At 40.4% G+C, this 25,225-nt stretch overlaps 1 protein-coding gene across 1 annotated transcript in view; it reads right to left on the bottom strand.

The window, feature by feature from the left end:
- LOC306766104 (solute carrier family 35 member F5-like) overlaps nt 1–22,979 on the bottom strand; it is a 30,206-nt gene extending 7,227 nt beyond the window's left edge. The window contains exons 1-14 of the mRNA XM_079253712.1: nt 22,843–22,979; nt 18,308–18,449; nt 16,881–17,030; nt 16,581–16,643; nt 16,418–16,499; nt 15,723–15,913; nt 14,019–14,100; nt 13,842–13,929; nt 11,871–11,935; nt 11,654–11,758; nt 9,977–10,136; nt 9,734–9,824; nt 9,380–9,534; nt 6,257–6,357 (exon numbers count right to left, since the gene is read on the bottom strand). Of these exons, the coding sequence (XP_079109838.1) occupies nt 6,276–6,357; nt 9,380–9,534; nt 9,734–9,824; nt 9,977–10,136; nt 11,654–11,758; nt 11,871–11,935; nt 13,842–13,929; nt 14,019–14,100; nt 15,723–15,913; nt 16,418–16,499; nt 16,581–16,643; nt 16,881–17,030; nt 18,308–18,442 (1,449 nt within the window). The 5' untranslated portion in view covers nt 18,443–18,449; nt 22,843–22,979 and the 3' untranslated portion in view covers nt 6,257–6,275. The remainder of the gene's footprint in view (nt 1–6,256; nt 6,358–9,379; nt 9,535–9,733; nt 9,825–9,976; nt 10,137–11,653; nt 11,759–11,870; nt 11,936–13,841; nt 13,930–14,018; nt 14,101–15,722; nt 15,914–16,417; nt 16,500–16,580; nt 16,644–16,880; nt 17,031–18,307; nt 18,450–22,842) is intronic.
- Between the last annotated feature and the right edge of the window lie 2,246 nt (nt 22,980–25,225).

The raw sequence follows: 25,225 nt of genomic DNA, 5'->3' as shown, positions 1-25,225 counted from the left end.
ATTCTTGTTCTGCTTTTATTCTCTTCTCCTTCTCCAAAGTGAGAAACTGGTTCTTCTTCTGTAATCTTACTTTGAGATCTTCCACCTGATTTCTCAGGTAGTCCATCTCCGTTTGGTGGAAATTTGATGGTGATCTCTGGTGAACATTATTTGCAGGATTCGGGAACCTGCGTTCTCTCTGTGAGATTTTGGCTGCACAGTCAGCAGATGTCTGGCATTGTATCCCTTTATACCTGATGTCTTGTGAAGGGGGATACGCAGACTTACCAGGAGTCTGTTGATGGGACCGCTCCTCCTGGACATAGCCAGATCTGGGAGCAGTTTTCTCAGCAGGGTCCTGGAAACGTGGAAACTCCTGCGTTTCTTCATGTTGACTAGAAGTCGAACATGTCTGGGAGTGACTACAGTCCTGGACTTTCTGTGAACTCTTTGTTTCAGAGTCCTGGGACAGGTTGTCACCAACCTCAGGAAGGGCAACATATTCAGTGTTGCCATTTGGGGTCTTGTGTTGGGTGATGGGCTCCACTTTAGTTTCTTCACTGGTGGTGAAGATAAAAGACTCTGGATCCATGTCCTCAACAGGCCCCAATTCTTCATCTACCTTATCACTCCACAGCTTTTCAGCTGCAGATGGAGTCTGGTTCTCCTCATTCAGGGTGAAATTTTCCCTGTCTTGATCTTGGGTCTTTTGTTGGGTGATGGACTCCATTTCAGTTTCTTCATCATTGTCAACAAAAATGAAGACATATGACCCTGGATCCATTTCTTCAGGGAACCCTAATTCTTCATCCACCATATCACTCCATAGTCTTCTTGTCTGGTTTTCCTCCATTTCTGCTGTTCTTGGAGTCAGACAAATTGACGTTTCTAAAAACAATGTCCAAAGATCCTTTGAATTCTGCAAAAGTTGAGAAATTAAATATTTCCCAACACAAAGTCCAACGATCCTTTGAACTTTGGAAAAGTTGAGAAATTAAATATTCCCCAACACAAAGTCCAACGATCCTTTGAACTTTGGAAAAGTTGAGAAATATTTCCCAACAAGATGTACAAAGATCCCTTCAAGTCCTTGGAAAAGTTGAGAAGTTAGATATTACTCAACACGATATCCAAAGATACTTTGAAGTCTTCGCTTAAACTTGACAAATCAGATGTTTCTCAGAACAATATCCAATGATATAATGTTCGTACTAGTCGTTCTCATCTACCAAACAATCTTGAAAAGATTCGAAAACCGATCCAGATGCTTCTTACAACTATACTCCGCTCGATGATCCCACAAAATGTGACTCGGAACTGTGGCCTTTATATAGACTGGAATTACATCACACGTTGTCATGGCGTTACGTTCTTTGATCCGTGTTTTGATGTCACAGTGAAGTCATACAGATTCTAACATAAATGAGTGGGCAGCAAATCTTCTTGTTGCTAAGCAACATGAGATTTCAGAATTTAAATGTAATCAGACTAGACGAACCTCTGAGAACAGAGTCTCAACTAGCACTGAAACTTCTAATAGAATTATTTAATAGATTTTTAAGTAAGAGATAATGCCCTCTGAGGTGTCCATTATCAGAAATTTTTGATAATGGAAACCTCGGAGGGCATTATCTCTCTTACACCATGGTCACTCACAAAGGAAATATAATAAGATAAACTACTAATGTTGTTTTTGCTGTTAAAATAATGTTTTGGTTGTTTTTTTTTAAAAAAAAAAAGGGCAGAGCGGACTTTTTAATGACTTTTGTTGTGGCGTTTCCAAGGTAACCGGCTTTGAGAGCACCTGCAGCGTGTTCAGCAGCAGATACTATTGCAACCAATACCCGATGATGCACCCATGTTGAGAAGCATCATCGGGTATGATCTTAACGGATTCCAGTGAAATTATGAATATTTTCTGCCTGAAATGCATATTTCTTCACAATATGAAGGAAATCGGGGAGGATGTTTATCATGTTTATGTGATGTCTTGACGTTTTCAGTCCAGATATTCTTTCAGCCCGTTTGTCGCTAACATTTCTGTTGCCACGGTTACCAACTGCTGTTTGAGCCAGCGCACTGATTTAGAACTATTGGACTATTTGACGGGACTTTGTTTAACTGATGTCCAATATTACTCTTTAAACGACAACCTGCAGCCAATCAGAATCGAGTATTTACCCAGATCATGGTATAAAAATTATTAACATTGTCGTAATCAATGCTTTGTTTAACAAGAAAACTTAAATAAAAATAAAAGTCTTCCGTTTAATGCATCACTTCCTGTTTGTATAACCTACCGCTGGTATTACCTGCTGGTAAATGAAAAGCCTAAATCCAGTCTTGGTTTTCCACCACTTTTACCATATCCACCAATCGATTGTCTCTGGTGATTCTGCTGAAAATCAGCTACTTCTGTGTCTAATCTTGTAAATATTGTTAGTAGTGTCTGTCCACACCCTTCCACACCCCTCTTTGGGAAAAGGATACAGCTTTCACTGGTGCCCACTCAGTAATTTCAGAGAGCAGGCTCAGCTAGTTAGGGGTGAGTCAATGGCATTACTGGGGGAGAAGTTATTTCCCTTCTTAAAGTCACAAAAATTGAAGCAAGTTAGAAAAGTGAAAAAGTTTTCTCATCTTGGTGCCGCATGCACAAGCTATGGGACACATGGCTGTTAAATTGCCTTTCCAAAGGTTTTCTAACATAATATGGAACCTTTAATAGCCAAACTAAAATGAAAAACTGTCAGATCAAGCTAACATGTAGCAGTATTTTGACTGTAAGCACCAGGCACTTCAGGCAGGAGCGACAGACTATAGTTAAGGTACATCATTTAGAAATAAAATGAAGATTAAAAAAAGAAAAAGAAAAGAGGCAGCTGTGTTAATTAAAGATCACATGACTGCTACTGGTAACTGCAATGCTGTTTTTTTTTCTCTTCCCATCTGAGGTCAGTTGTAGCTTAAAACTAGTGCTAATTTACAGCATCATGTTAAGTTAGAAGGCTTTTACCATTTTACATGTAAAAAATATAATTTAACTGTTTAAAACCTGCTATCAAATGCAAAATAATATTTTTTCTTTAAAATACTGTAACTCTTCGATCATTTATGCTACCAATGTAATTCCACCAGCTGTGAAGCAATACTTTGCACTGATTTACAGGACATTACCGCAATAGCACTGCTTCCACCGCAGTAGCATTTTGTTTTAAAGGGTTTTCTATATCTTACAAAATAAAAAGAAATGCAGAGGCCGGTATAAAATGGATAAAAGATGTATAAGTTGTTGTGGAAAATTAGCTGCTTCCCTGACTAAAGGGCCTTTTTAACAGTTGTGCCGCAAATGAGCAACAGGATCAAGCTGAAGGTCACAGTCTAAAACACAATTCAGATGTTTGGAACATGGCTATTTGAAATAAAGTATATATATATATATATATATAAAACTGTCATATTGTGACAGTTTCTTCACAGGTTTACCTCAAAGAAAATCAATTAAAAATCAAATTCAGGAAAATTAATTCCCCACTAAGACCATGAAAATGGACCGTATCTGATATGGTCTATGATGGTTTTTTGCATCATCTGAGACATTTCTTTCTGGAGAAAATACCTGAGCTCTTACTTAGAATACATACTTGTGATAAAACAAACAAAAAAATAAGTAATCACACTAGAAGATAAAAATTGTACACATAAATTTGCTCTAGTGTCTTCCTCTAAAAAACCCAGCAGACAGGAATTAGTCTGCACTAGTTTCATTCCCCACTAACATCTCCTTTAGAAACTGCATGCTGAGCTCGAAATGCCTCTCTGCCCTGCTGGCAATTACTTTGTGGGATTGGGAGACAGATGAGAAAAGTTTGACTAAACTTACAAATGGTGATAAAAAGAGATTTAACTGGAATGAAACTTTGTGGGTGACCTGTCTTCAGTTCAAAATATTTACATATAAAACATCAATAAATCTGCAAGATGTGTCTGATGAGAGACTGAATTCATCAAGGGAAGCTCTGCAGGTCTGCCTTACAGCGTGTTGAAGTTTCTTTTCTGTACAACACCCAAACCAAACAGCTGGGACCCACTCTGTTTTTACAGAAGAACATGAAGAACATATTAATGTTGAAACTGAGTCATTTTATCATTTTATGGAAAATATGAGCTACGTTTGAATCTGATGCAGCAACACACCTGTAAAAAGGTGGAACAGGAGCAACAAAAGGCTGAAAAGGTAACTGGTACAAATCAGAAAACCACTGGAGGAACATTTGACAACTAACCAGGTTAAATAGCAGCAGGTCAGTAACAGGACTGGGCTTCACCAGTCTGAGACAAACTGGATCTAACAATTATTCAGAACAATGTTCCTAAATGTAAAATTATGAACTCTAGTCTGCAAACAAACATATCAAGTACAAAACTGTCTAACTGTGGCCCCACTAGCTCTGGCAGTGCTCCGTGTTTTGGTAATACAAGGCCAACGTTGAACCAGTTCTGACTCTTCGCTACACGACAACTTCTTCACCGACAACAGCTTTTCGGATCCCAGTTGTCTTTAGGTAAACATTTTGTCCTGTTTCCGCCGATTTGCAAAGAAAATACAAGACACTATAGATGAAAACATGGCCGGACCAGCTGGTAAACACAGTCACACTCCAGGAGAAGTCACACCTCTAACTCTTCACATAACTTTTCCAATCCAGAAATGAACAATTTTTACTTCTAGCTAAGTGACTTATAGCTCTGTTATAGCCGGTTGCAAGAAGCAATAAGTCAATTAATCGCACGATAAGTAAAACTGTGCGCAATAATTTTCATTTGTCTTTCTTTTCTCTCTCAAGTGCCACGTTTGTTTTAAGACAATATTAACTCAACACGGCAATAAAACAAGTTTCCATTTGCACTTAATACCTTAACAAACAGGCTAGCTCCATCTTCCCGACAGTCCACGATCACTGTGGCGTTTAACCGACAGATTAATACAACCAGGACATGGTGTAACATGGTGTGCACCCAGACAGTGTGGTTGGTAAAGCCATGCTGCCCCTTAATATTGTTAAAAAGGCGACATTTTAAAAAAAGGTTGCAAACATTTCACAGCCAGTATGAATCACCTGGATGAACAGAATGAAAAGAAACAGGACGAAGCTGTGACGAGTTGGGGCGAGTTAAGTTGAGACGAGCTGATACTAATGGAAAAGAGGCAATAGACTATGTAACTGTGTTACATGGTGTTCAGAGACCACATGTTCCAGATCACCACGTTGCCAAAACCACAGGAGAAATCCTGATCTGTTTTAGCAGACTGGACGAGTCTAGTCTGCACATCCAGCTAAAGGTTCTCAAGAAATCAAAGTATGTTGATCTTCAAAAGGGTGTATTTACATTATTATTGCATTATTTTTATTTTAGTTGAAAATGGTCTCAAAATGACAAAAATAATCGCTTAGCGCGATATTATCGTCTATCGCAATCATTTCTGAGATAATTAATCGCATGGATAAATTTGTTGCCGTGGCAGGCCTACTTAAAGCCTCCCTTTAAGATCTGACATCTACAGTGAACAACATCTTTAAAAGATTCGGAGAATTGAGAAGAGTCTCTGTACACTGGGACACGTCTTTAGATCAAACTGGATGCTGGTGTTTTTAGGTTCTTCAGGCAGCACCGCATTAAATCAGACATGACTCTCTACTGGAAATCACTGCAGGGACTCAAGACGATTCCAGAAATCACTGTCTGTAAACACAGTTCACCATGAAGCACCATTATGCAACAAAATCCAGAAAAGAACCGTCTTCTCTGGAGCAAAGCTCATTTAAAATGTTCTGAGTGGAAACCTGGATGAAGATGTGGAATAGTTTGTGGACAGCATGGACGGCGTGTCCTGCAGACTAAAGAGGAGAGGGAGCATCCAGCTTGTTATCAGCCTGCATCTCTGATGGGATGGGGTTGCATTAGTGCCGAGCAGCTGCTCTCCTCACCTCCCAGATGTTTCCAGATGTTAGAAGAAGAGGAGATGCTAACGATGCTAAACATCATCCTGGAAAGACTTTTTACAGACGTGTTGCTGCATCAGATTCACAATCAGCTCAGATTTTCCATGAAATGATGAAACGTCTCGGTTTCTCCATCTAATGTTCATGTTCTACTGGGAATAAACAGTAATATTTATTCAAACCAGGTGTTTTATGCAACTCCCATTGACACATGCCCATATCGAGCAGTTAAGCACACACAAGCATAAACCAGGAAGGGTTGAGTGATCACTTACATTTTATTTGACTAGTGGATCATGAACAGAAGCTTCCTTCACTGGGGGAGACTGTATGTAGAGGAATAAGGCTTTCACACTGCTCACTGTCTTCTGGTAGTCTGCAGGGAAGGCGATGGTGTGTCAATCATCGTCACAGACATCATCTTGACAACCATCATTATAATAATCATCATGATTAAACGGCAGCCAACATTCACAGAAGAATGGAGCGTTTAACTGCAGCAGAAAGGTTAGCCAGTCAAGCATTTGCTGCTGATTAAAGACGAACTTAGCTGTAAAAATGGAGTCTATTATCCCTGTGAGAATGTCACAGGGAAAAAAAATAAGTGTATGTCAGAGTTAACAGCCAATCCCATTTAAATAAGCTTCACAATACAGAGAAACAATACGTCTCTTCCTTTTTTAAAGAGCTTCAACTTTGGCAAAAAAAAATCAGGCTGAAAGCCACTTTGTGAGAAAAATTGACATTTTAGCCACAGCTCGCTTCCTCCACAGTCTTTAATGGACTTTGATGCAGCTTTCCCTCACATGTGTGTGGAGAGCTAACTTCTAATTGGTTTGAACAAACAGTGGAGGCAGCATTTTCACCCATTAAGCATGTGTGTCTGTTTTCATGCTTTGTGCAGAAGCGTCACCAACACCATAGTAACCACATCTGACGTTATCGAGTGGTTCACCGGAACGTGACTGTATACAATTAACGGCTAAATGTGACTGAAAAAGAAAAGACTTTTGTATGGATGAACTCATTATTAGTCAACTAAGACTTCCTTGCCGAAAGTCACATAAGGTTACAGGCCGAAGGTTTGATTGTTTGGAGTTGGCTTTCCAAAGGGAACGTCTTGAAGTAGAAGTTAGACTGCCGTTACTGCTTTGGCGCTCTTGTTGCTGATAATTTCCACTTTTAAAAGGTTGAAAAACATGAAACTGATTAATCATTAACAGATTATTTTTGGGGGGTGGGGGGTCGTATGCAGTCTGTGTCAGACAAAATGCTGAAGAATTAAGTTGAAGTCTGGCAAAGCGGGCACTGGCATATACCGCTGCTTGAGGACATCTTCAGATCGTGGTCTTGATGCTTTAGCACTGAAGAAAAATTGGGGTTGTTGTCAGGACTCAGCCCTAATTTATACTCAAGGCCAAAGTAGGGCTCACTCATTAGGTGGGGGTGGCCTAAAGAATTTACTGCTATGCTTGAGATAAACCATAGAGTGCATATAAAAGATAGGCGGAGCCTCCGTGACGTCACCCATAGTTTTCCGAAAAGCTGAATTGAAGCTCGGTGGGCGGTTCCTACTATCGCCATCTTGGCAGGGATATGTGTGTCGTCTCTCCCGGAAAAATACAAATATGGGCAAAGAGGTGGAGCTGAGAGGGGGGCTGTGAGCGTCATGGCGGATGATTGACATCTATCACACTCCGAGCTGACAGGAGCTAACCAGCTAACGGAGGTAAGCGGGCTAAAGCTAAATCACGTTACCAGCTAAAAACCGCGGTTGTTCTACGTTCTTCTGGCTTGAAGCAGGAGATCGGGTACCTGTCAATCAAAAGGACACGCCCCTAAATATGCCAAATTTCGAGATTAAATTACTTTTAAACGGGTTAGAAAAAATTCACAAGGTAAACCTGACCTGTTAAAACGAAAATGGATTTTTGTACCAAGCTGTAAACATGTTTATTTCTGCTGTAAACATGTGTTATTTCCGCTGTAAACATGTGTTATTTCCGCTGTAAACATGTGTTATTTCCGCTGTAAACATGTGTTATTTCCGCTGTAAACGTGTTATTTCTGCTGTAAACATGTGTTACTTCTGCTGTAAACATGTGTTACTTCTGCTGTAAACATGTGTTACTTCTGCTGTAAACATGTGTTACTTCTGCTGTAAACATGTGTTACTTCTGCTGTAAACATGTGTTACTTCTGCTGTAAACATGTGTTACTTCTGCTGTAAACATGTGTTACTTCTGCTGTAAACATGTGTTACTTCTGCTGTAAACATGTGTTACTTCTGCTGTAAACATGTGTTACTTCTGCTGTAAACATGTGTTACTTCTGCTGTGAAGTTGGTCTTCTTAACATAGGAGTCTATGGGGATTCACTGTTTTGCACCCCATAGTGGATGAAGGGGGAACTGTGTTTCAGTAAGAATACAGATGGTACTTGTGGCTCCGGTGAGAATATCCAGTAGTACAAATCAGATTCACGTTACGCTTACAGAAGAGAAGAAACGAGAGAAAAGAGATGAGACAAGGAAACCTGAAAGAGTCGGGGGAGTAAAGATACAGCAGGCCTCCATTTCCCAAAATGGTTTTATATCGTGCCGATGCAAAAACTGCATTAGTTTTATGCACTTCTGCATAGGCTTCATTTTTAACCGCCAGAGGTTGCTGCTTAGGATAAACCCACCAGCGATAGTCTTAAAGTGTGAAGACTATCTGAAATAGAACTATTTATTCCAGATATGTCTTCTTGCTCCTTTATTTCCACTGTTCCAGTGTTGTGTTTCAAACAGCAGCTTTTCTCCTGAAGGACAGCTGGAAGTCAGAGCCAGTTAGATGCTTTTCTGCGTTTCTAAATCCTGCACTCAAAGAGAAATGTTCAAAACCATTTTTATCATGAAGTTTCCTGAAAGAAGCCTGTCAGGTCCAGGTAGAGGTCTTGCATCTCTCTCCATCTGTTTCTCTGACAGAAATCCAGAGTTAATATGTAGCTTTTATCTACTCTCAACAAAGCAGAGGGACTCAACTTTTTTATATTATTTTGTTGGTTTCAAAACAATACCAAGACATCAAACTTAAAGACCTATAAAGAGCATTAATGCCATTTTTATCATAATTATAAAAGCTGGAAAATTGTCGTTATTTTTGACAATATTTTTATCAAGAAAATCAATGGTTGTAACATCCCTATTACTGCTGTGAGGCGGTGCCAGGTCACCAACCACCAGTTCTGCTCGGTTTTAGGTTTAGGTCATATCTCAACTTTCTTTTGAGACCAAGATTGTACCACTGACTTATGAAGATATACTTCATTAATTTCAGACAGGAGGCAGAAAAAATAAGCCTTGTCAATAAGAGGTTTAAGCCTCATCATTCATCCTTGAGTAAAACAATACAGACCTCTGAATGCGATGTTTCCGACAAATAAAAGCGTATAACCTCCTCAGTGCCACCAGCACAGGGTCCCAGTTGTTGTAGTGGCATAACAGCGTGGCGATGAAGAAGGAAAGAAAGACAGGCACTGCCCCAGCAAAAAATAACCATGAGAAACGCACCTGTCAACACAGAAATGATGCCGGTTATAACTTCAATCGATAACTGACCAAAGACTGAAAATTCAATTTAAACCCAACCATCCATTCTCTGTTCAGTCTATTTATTTAATAAAATGAAAAACAGCCTCAATCAGCATAATCAGTAACCTCCTTTGAAACTCTCACTCTGCTTGAAAACCAGCTGTGGATAGAAAGTTACCTTCTGCATGCAAATATCTGCAATAATAGAGAGTGGGATGGTGAGGCTCAACGCCAGAGTCCCGATTAGCGACGATGTGAGGAAACAGCCCCTGAGGACAGAAAGAAGAATTCCCGGGACAATATGTAGCTTCTAGACAATACTATTTCATTTAAACACATACCAGGCATCAAAGAGGAGCAGAGAAACCCTAACGGAGGGCTACCAGATGTGATATGACTAAATTTGAGATGTGTTGCTCACCAGAGCCAGAGGAACTCTGAGAGAACGGTTCCAATGAGGCCGTTAATGAGGATGTACGTCCACACCAGCTGGCTGGGAAGCTCAAAGGCCTCGAAGCCCGTGTAGTGCAGCAGGAGGAAGCCAGGCCACAGCAGCAGCAGGTTGAACAGACCTACAAACCCTGAGAGACAAACAGCAGATCCAGCTTAGACAGTTTCATGGAGAAAAACATTCCAACATCTGCATTCACAAGACATCAGGTTCACCTGTTCAGTTTCTAACGCACATAATCAGCCAATCACATGGTAACAACTCAATACAAATCAGCCAATCACATGGTAACAACATAATACAAATCAGCCAATCACATGGTAACAACACAATACAAATCAGCCAATCACATGGTAACAACTCAATACAAATCAGCCAATCACATGGTAACAACTCAATACAAATCAGCCAATCACATGGTAACAACTCAATACAAATCAGCCAATCACATGGTAACAACACAATACAAATCAGCCAATCACATGGTAACAACTCAATACAAATCAGCCAATCACATGGTAACACAATGCATCTAGTCATGAAGACTTGCTGAAGTTCAAACTCAGAACGAGGAAGAAAGTGAGCGCAGCATGATTGTTGGTCTGAGTATTTACTGGGATTCTCACACATAATCATCTCCAGGGTTTACAGAGAAGGTCTGAAGAAGAGAAAATGTCCAGTTGTTGTCTGGACCAGAATGTCTGGTTGATGTCAGAGGAGAATGGACAGACTGGTTGGAGATGATAGAAAGACAACAAGAAGACCAGTAAGCACTGGTTCCATCTAAGATCTACAGAACTGGGCTGGTCGGAGTGTCTGGACTACACTGGGAAATATCCAGTAAGCAGCAGTTGTCTGGACCAGAGTCTGGTTGACGTCAGAGGTCAGAGGAGAATGGACAGACTGTTTGAAGGTGATAGTAAGATAAGAGGAAGACCAGTAAGCACTGGTTCCAACCAACATGTGCAGAACATCATCTCTGAACACACAACCCGTCCAGCCTGGAAGCAGATGGTCTCTAGCAGCAGAAGACCACACCGGGTTCCCTCCTATCAGTAAGAACAGGAAACTGAGGCTACAATTCACACAGACTCACCAGAACTGGACAATAGAAGATGGAGAAACGTTGCTGGTCTGATGAGTCTCCAGTTCAGCTCCACATTCACATGGTAGGATCAGAATATACATGATTTACCAACATGACAGAGTCCTTCTGCTGACCATGTCCATCCCTTTCTGAGCACAGTGTAGCATCTTCTGATAGAAACTTCCAGCAGGATGATGCACCATGTCACAAAGCTCACATCATCTCCACCATGACGATGAGTTCACTGTCCTCCAACGGCCTCCACAGTCACCAGATCTCAGTCCAACAGAGCAGCTTTGGGATGTGGTGGAACGGGAGATTCTCATCATGATGTGCAGCAACTGTGTGATGCTTCATGTCAACATGGAGCCAAACCTCTGAGGAATGTTTCCAACATCTTGTTGGATCTATGACACCAAGAATCAAGGCAGGTCTGAAGGAAAAAGGCGTCCAATGCGGTACTAGCAATGTGGCCCTGATAAAGTGGATGATGTGTGTACATTTCAGGCTAAATCTCAACAAGTGGTGAATGTTTTAGAAACAGAAGAGCCACTACTTACCAAAAAACATTGGTATGTCAAGCTTATCCTCGCGATCCACTCGTCTCTTTATCATCACAATATAGACAGCGTACAGTATGGCCCCGGCTAGTGACCACAATGAACCTGAAATGTAAAAAAGTTCAGCTGCATTACACTTAGAAAGAAGGTCTCAAAGTGCACTAAGATAATAAAAGAAAAAAAAAAAGAGAAAGAAAAAAGCTGTCTCCATGGTTACCTACAACACCTTTCTCATCAGGGCTGTCCATGCTGGAGAGACTCACAAGAGCAACACCTCCCATGCTGAACAAAACAGATCATCCATTAGACAGTAAAACAGATCATCCATTACTTTGACATTAAACAAAGATACTTCAAGAACTTAAGCAAGTTATTTTGATAGATTTAAATATTTTGCACAAAAGACTGTTCACATAAGCAAAACGGAAAGGAATCACACCTGATCCTTATCTCGTTTACAGTGACTTAGTAACCATACATGATGAGTTCACAGCACGCCACAGTTCGGGTCGAATTAATCAGCATGAGCTGACAGTCGACCATGCATTAAAATGGAAACTGGGGAGGCAGTTAGCCATACCAGGGTTGATGAAAACACTGAGGCTTTCCAACCAGCTGTGATGACATTTAAAGGCTCAGTGGTGCCACCTGCTGGTGGAAAGAGCTTTAAGACTGATATGGTGTGATCTGGTTATTCGGCATCAGTATTTTACATTTTAGACTTTGATTTTCTTTTTGTAACTCTATTTTACTTTAACAAAATAGAAAAATAGTTGTATTTAACAGAAATGTACTTAAACTGGGAAACAGACAGAAGGAAATGCACCACCATTAAAGTGGAACTGTTATGTGCATTTCAGGCTAAATTTTTTTCATTTCTGGGCCCAGAGGGCTGGGATTGATCGAGTTATTGTCACAAATGGCTTTATTTACTTCAGACCGACCCTCTTCGTAGGCTATCAGATCAGCCTGTGGGCAAAACGAGTGGATTGAGACTCTTCCGCATTAAGTCCCGCCACCGCGCAACATCGGGAGCGCACACCGCACCTGCTTTCACCGTCATTGTAACATCTCATAAACAGAAGGATTAGGCTAATATGAACTCAATAAAAAAAACAAACTACAATGTCAACACATAGCATACAGCCCTACATGTTGGAACCTGAATCAGAGCCTGAAAACGAAGTGGAAAACAGCAACCCACAGCAACGAATGCAGCAGGATGTCTCTCTTTGGTAAACTCACCAGCCATCGTTGGAAATAACTTTATCCCACGTTTTCCACCCGCCTGATGTATTTGTACATGCCCTTGTTAACCAGTAGAAGGTAACCAATCACCGAACCTTATCCCCCGGGACGTCACAAGGATTTCCAAGTAGATAAAACGACGCGTTTTTCGTCGCCATGGAAACCGAACGGAGAGAGTGCTGAACTCAAACTCAAACTCAAACATGTGTTTAGGTGATAAAAAACAGTTCTGTTCACATGTCTGATGAGGATTCAACACTGTAACACTGTAGAAAGCTCAGAAAACTCCAAATACCATCATAGCACCCCTTTAAGTTAAGACATCAACCCTGGACATGTTCATTTTGTTCATCAGTTACAGAATACATCCGTTTCTGCTCTCAAATCTTTACATTTCTACACACCAATGTTAAAAACAGAAATACAAACACCATCCATCCATCCATCCATCCATCTTCTGCCGCTTATCCGGGGTTGGTTCGCGGGGGCAGCAGCCTAAGCAGGGAAGCCCAGACTTCCCTCTCCCCAGCCACATTTGCCAACTCTGCGGGGGGGATCCCGAGGCGTTCCCAGGCCAGCCGAGAGATATAATCCCTCCAGCGTGTCCTGGGTCTTCCCCGGGGTCTCCTCCCAGAGGGACTTGCCTGGAACACCTCACCAGGGAGGTCCAGGAGGCATCCTGACCAGATGCCCAAGCCACCTCAACTGGTTCCTCTCAATGTGGAGTAGCAGCGGCTCTACTCTGATCTCCTCCCGGATGACCGAGCTCCTCACCCTATCTCTAAGGGAGAGCCCGGCCACCCTGCGGAGGAAACTCATTTCCTGTATACGAGATCTCGTTCTTTCGGTCACGACCCACAACTCATGACCATAGGTCAAATACAAACACAAAAAACAAAAAGTCATAATAAGTTTTTCTTCATCTACATGATTCACTGACCTCAGAGCCACAGCTAACAGTTTGGACAGGGTGAAGCGGTCACTGCTGTTACTGGGAAAAATGGCCGCCAAGATGAGTGTAAAGAGGCCTGGAAAAAAAACATATGAAATATCTGATGGCTAAACTGACTTAATTCATGCTTATTCTTCCCTTTAGAACCAAATGTTAGAGAGATACCTGAAGTGGACGATAAAACGTTGACGATGGCGACCTGCGTATCAGACAAAGCTTCCTGGTAGGAGAGATTAGCCAGGAACCACTGGAAGACAAACAGAGATGGTCTCAAGCACCAGTTGTTATCTGACAAACATCCCACGCAAAGAGAGTCAGTTTTAACCTTAAAAAACAGTCCAAGTGGTCGCCCAGCAGTTCAGGGATGAATCCTGGTAAAACCTGGTAGCTGAGCGTCTCTTACACATTACCTACAACATCTTCATTGTTGCTTTTCTGTCTTGCTAAATAAACTAAAAACTGTAAAAATACATTAGTAAAATTAGTAAAGCTGTGAGTGTCAGGGGCGGAGCTAGAGGGGGGACAGGGTGCCACTGGCCCCTCAGAAATCTGAATGGACACCCAGATGCCGCCACATGGGATTGACAGGCAGCTGGAGGAGGAGGACAAACAGTATATGTCTATCCAGACCTGCATGTATCACCAGTATCCCTACACCAGTCCAAATTAGAATTATAAGTAATTTCCTACTTATTTATCCTTTAAAAGCGTTGACATTTATCTGCACCTTTCTGCAAATCTATTAACCTGATGCTAGCACAATGCTATGTAGCAGAGCGAATCTAGTTATTGCTAGCACGGCGGCCTTGTTTACACCAAGTTTCTATGTAAAATGGAAAACACTTTCCTTTAAGTATTTGTAAAAAGAATGCATTTACACAAAGAATGTATTTACACAACAACAGAATGAAAACTATCTCAATGCAGGGAAAACACAAACAATTGCTACGTTTACATGGGAGTTTTTAACTCCTCTTTCATTCAGAATAAGAGTTAATTCGCTTTAAACTGATGAAAAATGACGATTAAACACCTAATTCTGAATGCAAATGTCTATTTAGATTTACAGGTACGTCTCAGAAAATTGGATTTTTTATGAAAAAGTTCAATATTTTTCATTACTCATTTCAGAATGTGAAACCCATATATTATATAGATTCATTACACATAGAGTGAAACATTTCAAACATTTATTTCTTGAAATTTTGATCATTGTGGCTTATAGATAATAAAGACCCATGATTCCAGTTTACATAGACAGGTTTTGTATTGCAGTTTTATCCAACCAAAACTCTGTAATATTTAAAACAAACAACCAGAACGCAACAAAACTTTTCCATTTTCCTGCCTTGGTACTGTAGTGTAAACAGAGCCTGGATTGGTTTTAAAATAATGTTAGAAAGCAATGTCATATTTTTAGTTTCCACTCAGTTTATTTAGGGGTTAAACAACTCAGTTTATCAGGATTTTGTACGGGAGCTTAAAATAAACTAAAAGCTGCTCAGAGTACCTCAGTATCCATGTCACATGTCACATGATCTAGTTTCATCTAAACAGGAGGCTAGCAAGGCTGCTAGTTTATTCTAGTTAGCTATAGCATGAAAGAGATTAAAAAACTTTCCCTTTCACTTTACAAATTTTTAACTTACAGAAAATGATGATGAAGCTTCATCTTCAAAACATATCCAGTCATTACAGTCAATAATCAGGACTCACACATGAAAAATGAACATATTATTTACAAACAGAGCTGAGTGAAGGAGGCCAGACAGTATTTTGCTCATAGTTACAAAAGTAGAAATCTCTCTTCAGCAACATGTAAATCTGACGTCTGCGCCACAGCCAACATCCCAGCTGCTTTCAACTCACCACAAAACAAAAGAAGAAGCTGATTTTGGCCACATCGGTGATGGTTAGCTTTCCCACCGTGCGCAGCATGGCTTCGTGGTCCTTGGCAGCCGGGTAGGACATGCGGGAGAGCTTGGCCTCCAGGGCTTGAGTAGAAGGAAGTTGACGCACCTCCATGATGTTACTGAAACGGACACGTTGCTTTTTGGAAGCTGGGGGGGGAGGATGAAAAGATGAATGAATGAATGAAGGAGGAAAAAGATGCAGCAATAACATCAATTTATTGCTTTATGTCATCTGTATGTTCTATGTATGACTGAGCAGATGGATACATTTTAAATATGTGCAAAAGGAGTTAAAAAAAAACAAAAAAAAAACAAATTCCTTCAAAAATGCCAACAAAAGTTGCGTGGCTTTGGTCTGACTGAGGTCAGCCAGCTTCCCTGATGGGCTAAAAGTTATGGAAAGTCTAATATATTGATACAATCTATCAAAAAAAAAAAAAAAAAAAACAAACAGCAAAGATTCGCTGAGAAAAGAAGATATGAGACAGAAAAGCACAAGTTTTTCTCACAATGACAATTATTTGTGTGCATTCATGGCTCGTTACTGAACTCTGCTGCTGCTAATGAATAAAACTGTCATCAGAGCCTCATGATGCCAGTTTCTAAAAGCAGCTTCTTTAGAAATAAATATAAGATTAAGGTAGTACTCACTAGATTCACAGTCTCTGATCAAACACTCTGTGTGCTCGGTGGGTACGTCCTGGAACTTCACTGGCACATAGAGTGGTTCGCTCTGCAGGAACACGGCATGGAGGTCAGCTGCATGATACAGGTCGTTGCTGCAGTCAGTTAATTAGGATTAAAACAAACTTACCAGGCAGTTGTTCACAGTGGTGTCAGTGGTGCAGGGTGCAAAGTAGGCCTCAGCATCAGCAAACTGCAAGGAAATGACAACTAAACATCAACTTCCAGAACAAGCCTACAAATCCTTCTCGATTTGATCACTTCTGTGAACGTTTGCATCTTGAAACCCAAATTCAAAGGCAGACAAAGAAAACTAGAGAGATTAGTGTGAAATCCTGCGGCTGCATTTCTTTTTTCTTTTGTTTCCCTTCAGTGTGGAAGAGTGGGTTATCGCAGTGTCCATGAAGCAGAAGCGTTTCAGACTACTTACAAACGCAGAGCGCCGGCGTTTCAGAGAGCCGGTGCACTGCTGCCTCCAGGGCCGCCACAGGAGGAACCCCAGCAAATACAGCACAAACATGGACGTCTTGGTGAATGTGCTGAAGAAGGGTTTGTTGTACTCCTGGCGCTTGAATATATACTACAGAAAGAATCAAGAAGGGAGAAAAAGTTGTTAGGATTATCATTTTATTGCCTGAATAAGTAAGGATTAAACAATGAGGAGCCATGCATTACACAGTTTTAATACACACCGCGGACTCTAGAACGCAAAGTGCATTATAACCGTGTAATGCACAGGTCAGAGTTGTGTAATCTGCTAATACCATGGTCCCACACAGTAAACATTTTATATAACAAATGTTTACTTTCTTTATTAAAAAAAAAAATGATAAAAATGATAAAGTATCGGAACTTTTATGTTGGCCTCAATGTACTTTTTATGCTAAACAAAACATGTTTACAGCAGAAATAAACATGTTTACAGCCTGGTTCAAAAATCCATTTTAGGTTTAATAGGTCAGGTTTACCTTCATGACAACTGTGGGGGGAGTGAATTTTTTTCTAACTCACCCATTTAAAAGTAATTTAATCTCGAAGTTCGGCATATTTAGGGGCGTGTCCTTTTGATTGACAGGTACGAATCTCCTGCTTCAAGTCAGAAGAACGTCGAACAACTGCGGTTTTTAGCTGGTTAACAACGTGACTTAGCTTTAGCCCCCTTACTTCCGTTAGCTGGTTATCTCCTGTTATCTCCTGTTATCTCCGGGTTAGCTCGGTTAGCTCTTAGCTACAGGCAGGTCGGAGTTCGCTTGATGTCAATCATCCACCATGATGCTCACAGCCCCCCTCCCAGCTCCACCTCTTTGCCCATATTTGTATTTTCCAGGCGAGATGACACGTATGCCTCTGCCAAGATGGTGATAGTAAGAACTGCCTACTGAGCTTCAATTCAGCTCTTCAGAAACCTATCGGTGACATCACGGAGACTCCGCCCATCTTTTTATATACAATCTATGCTGGGCAGCAGAGGCTCCAGATATGCAGATGAAAGATGTCACTGTGTCATCGAACAAGTCTGGAGCTTTAACGTCGGAAAGTTACATAATGCATCTTTAAGCATCTTATTATTTAGTTTGAATGGACAACCAAAAACCAACTCTGCCCTCCTTCATCCTTTCCTCTCTAAGCATGCACTTTAGAGCCAAAGAAATTATTCCAAGATTTTATTTTAAATGATTTCAGGTTCACAAAGAGAAAGAGAAAAGAAACAGGACGGCTGAAATAAAAGAAATGAGATGAATTAAACGTCTCTCTAGACATTTCTTCTCTCTCTCTCTTTCTATCTTCATCGCATACAGCAACACATTTCACAACAACAGGTGTGAAAGACCGACATTCGCTGACAAAAGTTCTTACCGAGGTTAGTTCAGACGAGGCAACCCAGATGACATCCACCAGCAGGAGTATCACCACCCCCAGGGTCATCCGCCTCCGCTGAGCTGCAGAGCTACCCTGAGAGCTCATCCGGTTCATGATGAACACCCACTCCATCGGGATTCTGGAAACACATTCATAATTGAAAATGAGCAGAAGAAACTAATAAAACTGAGTTATTTATGCAGAAATCAAAAGATATCACAGATATATAGAAACTGGTTCAAACAAGAGCACAAAGAAATGTTAATTACCAGTCAGTGTCTTATTAATGTGAATGCCCATGGGGGCATTCACATTATTGAGATCCTGTTCGGCCATTTTTATTATTATTCCGCCAAACTTTGCCACGCTACTCCTCCTGCGCCATTCAAGTCACTTCAGTCATTCAGATTTAAACTGTGCAGCTTCTTCAGCACATGTGTGCTACAATCTTTTTAATTTGAAAACTTTGTAGTTTTTGAGATATTTAGCATTTTGTAAAAATAAATTCAGCCTCGTGATTGGATGAAAGTTCTTCCAACCAAATGCGGATTGGACCTTGAAAAATTCAGCACAGTGATTGGTCAACAGGGTTTCAGAGCTCTGCACCGGTTTGCAGTGTCCGGTTCATCAATTTCCCAGCCCCAGTGTCTTTCCTGCAAAATATTTGAAACGCTACTCCTCCGACACAGTTTGTCTCACTTCAACCATTCAAATATCAGACTCTTCAGCCCATTCAGGAGATTTGTTCTACGACTTTTGGTCTTTGTAACATTTAAACTTTTGAAGTTATTCAAGTTTTTGACAATGTACTGAAATCTGTTCCTGTAAATTGGACGAAACGGAATTCAGCTCAGCCATTGGTCCGTTTTGTGCACAGAGACACAGGTACACATACAAGGCACTGGTTCAAATGCAGCATTTAACATACAGCTCCATTGTCGTTTGACGGCAGTTGCTTGTGTGATGGCGTGCAGTTCTGCAGGCTGCTCAAAGTAAACTATTGGTCTCAACTGTGCACTTCAAGGAGCAAATGTCACAGTTAAATATGAGGGATATGATTTGTTCCAACAATGCTCCCTGCAATATTTCAACACTTTGATCAATCTTAAAGGGGTGCTATGATGGTATTTGGAGTTTTCTGAGCTTTCTACAGTGTTACAGTGTTGAATCCTCATCAGACATGTGAACGGCACTGGTTTTTATCACCTAAACACATGTTTGAGTTTGAGTTCCAGCACTCTCTCCGTTCGGTTTCCATGGCGACGAAAAACGCATCGTTTTAGAGAGTTTTTTTCTACTTGGAAATCCTTGTGACGTCCCGGGGGATAAGGTTCGGTGATTGGTTACCTTCTACTGGTTAACAAGGGCATGTACAAATACATCAGGCGGGTGGAAAACATGGGATGAAGTTATTTCCAACGATGGCTGGTGAGTTTACCAAAGAGAGACATCCTGCTGCATTCGTTGCTGTGGGTTGCTGTTTTCCACTTCGTTTTCAGGCTCTGATTCAGGTTCCAACATGTAGGGCTGTATGCTATGTGGTGACATTGTAGTTTGTTTTTTATTGAGTTCACATGAGCCTAATCCTTCTGTTTATGAGATGTTACAATGACGGTGAAAGCAGGTGCGGTGTGCGCTCCCGATGTAGTGCAGTGGTGGGAGGCGGGGCTTAATGCAGAAGAGTCTCAATCCACTCGTTTTGCCCACAGGCTGATCTGACAGCCTACGGAGAGGGTCTGTCTGAAGTAAATAAAGCCATTTGTGACAATAACTCCATCAATCCCAGCCCTTCTGGTCTCAGAAATAAAAATAAATTAGCCTGAAATGCACATAATAGTTCCACTTTAAACAACTTAAAAAAAAAAGTTTTTCACACTGAACAATAAAGTCTGTCACATTTTTACTGGACTTTAGTTCAACCTCACACATGTTTTTGCAATCCTGCTAATTACACCCTGCTGGAAGTGAAAAAAAAAAAAAGGCGTTCTCATCCCATTTAAACATTTAAACACTTTTTCCAAGGTTCAACTAAAGAGTATTAGCGGTGCAGTGAGCAAGTCAGTGTGCTTCAAACTAGGTGTCATGGGTTCAATCCCAATGTGGGGCAAATAAAAAAAAGTTGTGTTTTTTTTTTCAATTTATTATACTTTTGCAATTACATTTCAATCATTCAGCATAGTTCAATAAATGGGCATTCACATTTAATATTATTTCAATAATAGCTGTTTTCTAGTTCTATGGTAAAATCCTGAAACACATTATGTTCCATGATTCGGTCCCTCTGCAGTAATATATAATTACAGCAGAGAAACATATCTATTGAAGCTGAAACTGCTGGTTATACGTCTAGCAAAATGATAAAAAAAAAAATCAACTACCGATTAGGCAGTTTTCACTGTGAGATTTTAGCAGACATTTGTTTGTTATTTCAAAACATGATTTATGTCATACAAATAACATTTTTGAAGAATAACAATTTCTTCAAATAAAAGAACATATTTTAAATGTGTCTGTTATTATCATATATGATTCACTTTTTTTTATTTTATATTACATCCTACTTTTTATCACCATTTATTATTATTTTTTATTATTTCAATTTGCTTTTACTCTTTTTAATTCCTAATTTTATTATTGTATTTTTTTAATCGTTGTAATTGTAATGTTTTTTGTTTTCTGTTTAACTTTATAAATGACTTTTGGTTACTCCAGTGTAACTGATACTACAAGTTTAGTTGCATTGAAAACAAGTATCAGGTTTTGGTGTCTATGGTGTAAACTCAATCTATCAGTCAATAATGGGGTTGAGGTAAAAATACCAATTTTTCCAGTTTAACCCACCTAGTTTAATAAAAGTGATTGATTTTTAAATATTGTCTGAAATAAATATAATTAAAACACTAAATGTACATTATCACAGGCCTTCCAACTAATAACACAGGTATTATATGCAGTTCAAATCAGATTATAAACACTATCCGACTGTTAAACGAGATTATTATCAATATGTAAATATATATATAGCTTTTCAGCCCATTAAGCATTCCCAAGAAAACTAGATTAAACACCAATGAAGATAAGCCTTAGTCTTTTACAAAACTGCCTCATTAAAGTTGATGAGCACTATAACAAGCCATTAAAAGGCTAAAGAAGTTTGTTGGTCAGTAATAAAGAACTGAAGCCCACGTTGGGAGTGAAACGATGCCCAGATCTGGTCTTTCCATGGCTCACAGTTCACTGTCAGTCTCTGTGAGTACAGCAGTTTTAAAAAAAGAAGGGGAAATGCTACAATGATCCAGAATGCAAACCAAAACCCACTCGACACCTCAGAAAACATGAGCAGAAACACAATTTAAAGCATTGAAGCTGGAATCACAAAACAATGTCCACATCTCCATCCACCTGAGTGTCTCAGTTAGCTGGTTAACTTCTCATCTGCCACTGGGAGCTTTGCAGAGGCAGAAAACACTTTATTCTAACACAGTTTCATCGTAGGTAGCTTCCACAGTTACCAGTATATTCTCCAGTCCTAGGTAGCTTCCACAGTTACCAGTATATTCTCCAGTCCTAGGTAGCTTCCACAGTTACCAGTGTATTCCACAGTTACCAGTATATTCTCCAGTCCTAGGTAGCTTCCACAGTTACCAGTATATTCTCCAGTCCTAGGTAGCTTCCACAGTTACCAGTGTATTCCACAGTTACCAGTATATTCTCCAGTCCTAGGTAGCTTCCACAGTTACCAGTGTATTCTACAGTTACCAGTATATTCTCCAGTCCTAGGTAGCTTCCACAGTTACCAGTATATTCTCCAGTTACCAGTATATTCTCCAGTCCTAGGTAGCTTCCACAGTTACCAGTATATTCTCCAGTCCTAGGTTGCTTCCACAGTTACTAGTATATTCTCCAGTTACCAGTATATTCTCCAGTCCTAGGTAGCTTCCACAGTTACCAGTATATTCTCCAGTCCTAGGTTGCTTCCACAGTTACTAGTATATTCTCCAGTTACCAGTATATTCTCCAGTCCTAGGTAGCTTCCACAGTTACCAGTATATTCTCCAGTCCTAGGTAGCTTCCACAGTTACCGGTATAATCTCCAGTCCTAGGTAGCTTCCACAGTTACCGGTATAATCCCCAGTCCTAGGTAGCTTCCACAGTTACCGGAATAATCTCCAGTCCTAGGTAACTTCCACAGTTACCAGTATATTCCACAGTTACCGATATATTCTCCAGTTAAAACCATTTAGCGGCGTTTTGGGTAAATAAATAACAATAATAAACTGCTTCCTTAAATCTTAAAGCTAGAGAAAGGTGGATTCAAGTACATTTTTCATCACCACAATGACATAGTTTACATCATAACTGAGTGTTTTATTTGGTTCATTATCAGGAGAATGTTGTCAATTCTGCATATTTTATCTAGTTTACTTTGCGAGTATCATAACAGTGGTGCGTTTACTTGTTTACCAAGCTAAAGGCTAGCTGGCTTGATTTGTACGAAGTAATCCGAAGCTCATATAAAAGTGTCTTTTTACCTGATGACGTGAAGTGCTCATTTAATTTGCTGCTTTATTTACCCGACCTTTCTTGCTTTGCAGAAGTGTTGACAAAATCACTGATTTTATGGGAAATTGTTGCCAGGCCAGTGGTTATAAACATTAGCAACCTCGCCTCTTCATTATTATCAGGTGACATCACTTATGGCGCAAAGACATCTGGGAAATGTAGTCCAGCTGCAGCGACTGCTGACGGACGCTGTCTCTGCAATAAACTGGATTAATTATTGAATGTTCATGTGTGAGGAAAACACAATTAAAAGTGGAACCGTGTTTTAAATTTAACAAAAATCACCAAACCCTTCTAATTTCATCTCACATAGGTCATGTTCGTTTTCGTCTGTCTGTTTAGATCCCACTTTTTAAATTAAATGAAAAATACTTTATTAATACCCAAAGGGAAATTAAATATTGTAGTATATAATAATTAATTTGAGGAGGTCTTGTTTCGGAGGCTGATGGCTGCTGGCAGGAATGATCTTCTGTATCTTTCAGTCTTACATCGGACCTGAAGAAGCCTCTCACTGAACACACTTTGTTGTTTCATCACTGTGTTGTGGAGAGGGTGTGAAGAATCCTCCATCATCTTCATCAGCTTGTGCAGCATTCTTCTTTGGACAACCAGCTCCAGCAGCTCCAGAGTTACTCCAAGCACAGAAGCAGCTTTCTGGATCAGTTTGTTGATTCTCTTCCAAGTCTCTGGTTCTGGTTATTGGTGCAGATGATAAAAGATTGCAGCTTCCTTAAGAAGCTTCATAAACATCTCAGCTTCCTTTTGTTGCCATGGAGACTCATAACAAGTCTTGAAAGAGCCAAAAATATGCAGAAAAATCTTCCTTGCAGCACACCCTCCGAACCGGCATGAAATCCTCAGAAAAAAAGACCTGATTTGAGGTAATATCTATGTGAGAAGAGTTTGTACTTTTAAAAAATCAAGATAGAAAGTCAGAACTACTGCAATTTGCTGCCATCAGACGGCGCAATCTTGACTGCACCGTCTGATTGGAGCAAACTGTAGTAACTTTAACAGCAAAAGAAGCTTTCAGTGTTCACACTTTTTTATTGTTTATCGTGCATTTTTATGTTGAACAAACCTGTTTTCCAATAGATTTGACTGCCCAAAGTCCCAGTCCTGTGAAAGTGCTCCTGCATATCAGTTCTCAAAACAGTCCACTCAGAGAGATCTGTCTCCCTGACCTCCCATCTAATGATTTTCCTCGACTATCTCAGCACGCAGGTGAGTTTTACGCTGGACCCAATGCAATTCACCTACAGACCTGTCTCTGGGGTGAATGACGGCATGACCTTCTGGCTGCATCAGGCCTGGTCTCACACAGGGAGCAATGTGAGTTACATTTTGTTATTTCTCAGATGCTTTAATCACCATCCGGCCATTACTGCTGTTGGAGAACATGAAGAACATTGGCATGGACTGACATCATGTTCCCTGGACATCTGATAGACCACATGCTGGTGAGTGGCTGTGAATCTGATGTAGCTGTCTGTCTGCAGAACAGCCCCCAAGACAACACTGACACTCTGTACAGGATAAGTCAGAGTCACCTGCACCTGCTCAGAAGACTAAGGTCCTTCGATGTGCATGGAGCTCTGCTCTTGACTTCTCATGACACCACATTGGCCTCTGTAGTCTTCAATAGAGACAGAAAGAATTTCAACAAAATATTTTAGTGCTAAATCAGTCCTGGTATGCTCACTGGACTCCATCAATGATGGTGAAAAGCCTATGACAAATACAGGAAGAGACTTAACAAACTGGTTAAGAGCTAGAACTGTCCTGGGCTACTCACTGGACTCCATCAAGATGGTGGCAAATAGAAGGATGTTGACAAAGCTAATGTCTGTCATGGACAATTCCTCCTACCCAATGCGTCCTGCATAGCACCTTCTTCATGACATGGCAACCCCTTGTTGCATCCTTAATGCAGCTCATTCCTCCCAACAGCCATCAGAAAATATTACAGTTCCATATACATGTCCATTCATACAATTCTGTTCCTGTTAACCCCATTATACCCTCTCCTCATGCACAAGCATGCACACACACACGTATATATAAAAATCATTGTAAAATATAACTGGTGATTATTGCTGTTTTTATTTTCTCTTTCTTCATGTATTTTTCTCTTATATCTTTAACTGTCTTTGCCGTTTAGCAGATTCACTCCTCCATAATTCCATTCTTACTGCTGTACGATGTTAATATCCCTACTGTAGGATGGATAAAGCAAATAAAAACATTCTTATCCGAGACACTACTCTCTGGCCATGTTCTTCTTCTATGGTGACCGTTTCCGCTTTACAGACAACATCCACCATAGAAGAAGAACAGCGTCGCCGCTAT

The sequence above is a fragment of the Telmatherina bonti genome, assembly GCF_933228915.1.
Source record: "Telmatherina bonti genome assembly, chromosome: 15".
NCBI classification, from domain to species: domain Eukaryota; kingdom Metazoa; phylum Chordata; class Actinopteri; order Atheriniformes; family Telmatherinidae; genus Telmatherina; species Telmatherina bonti.
Note: the sequence above shows the minus strand (reverse complement) of the source record. Positions and strands in the feature narration are given on the sequence as shown.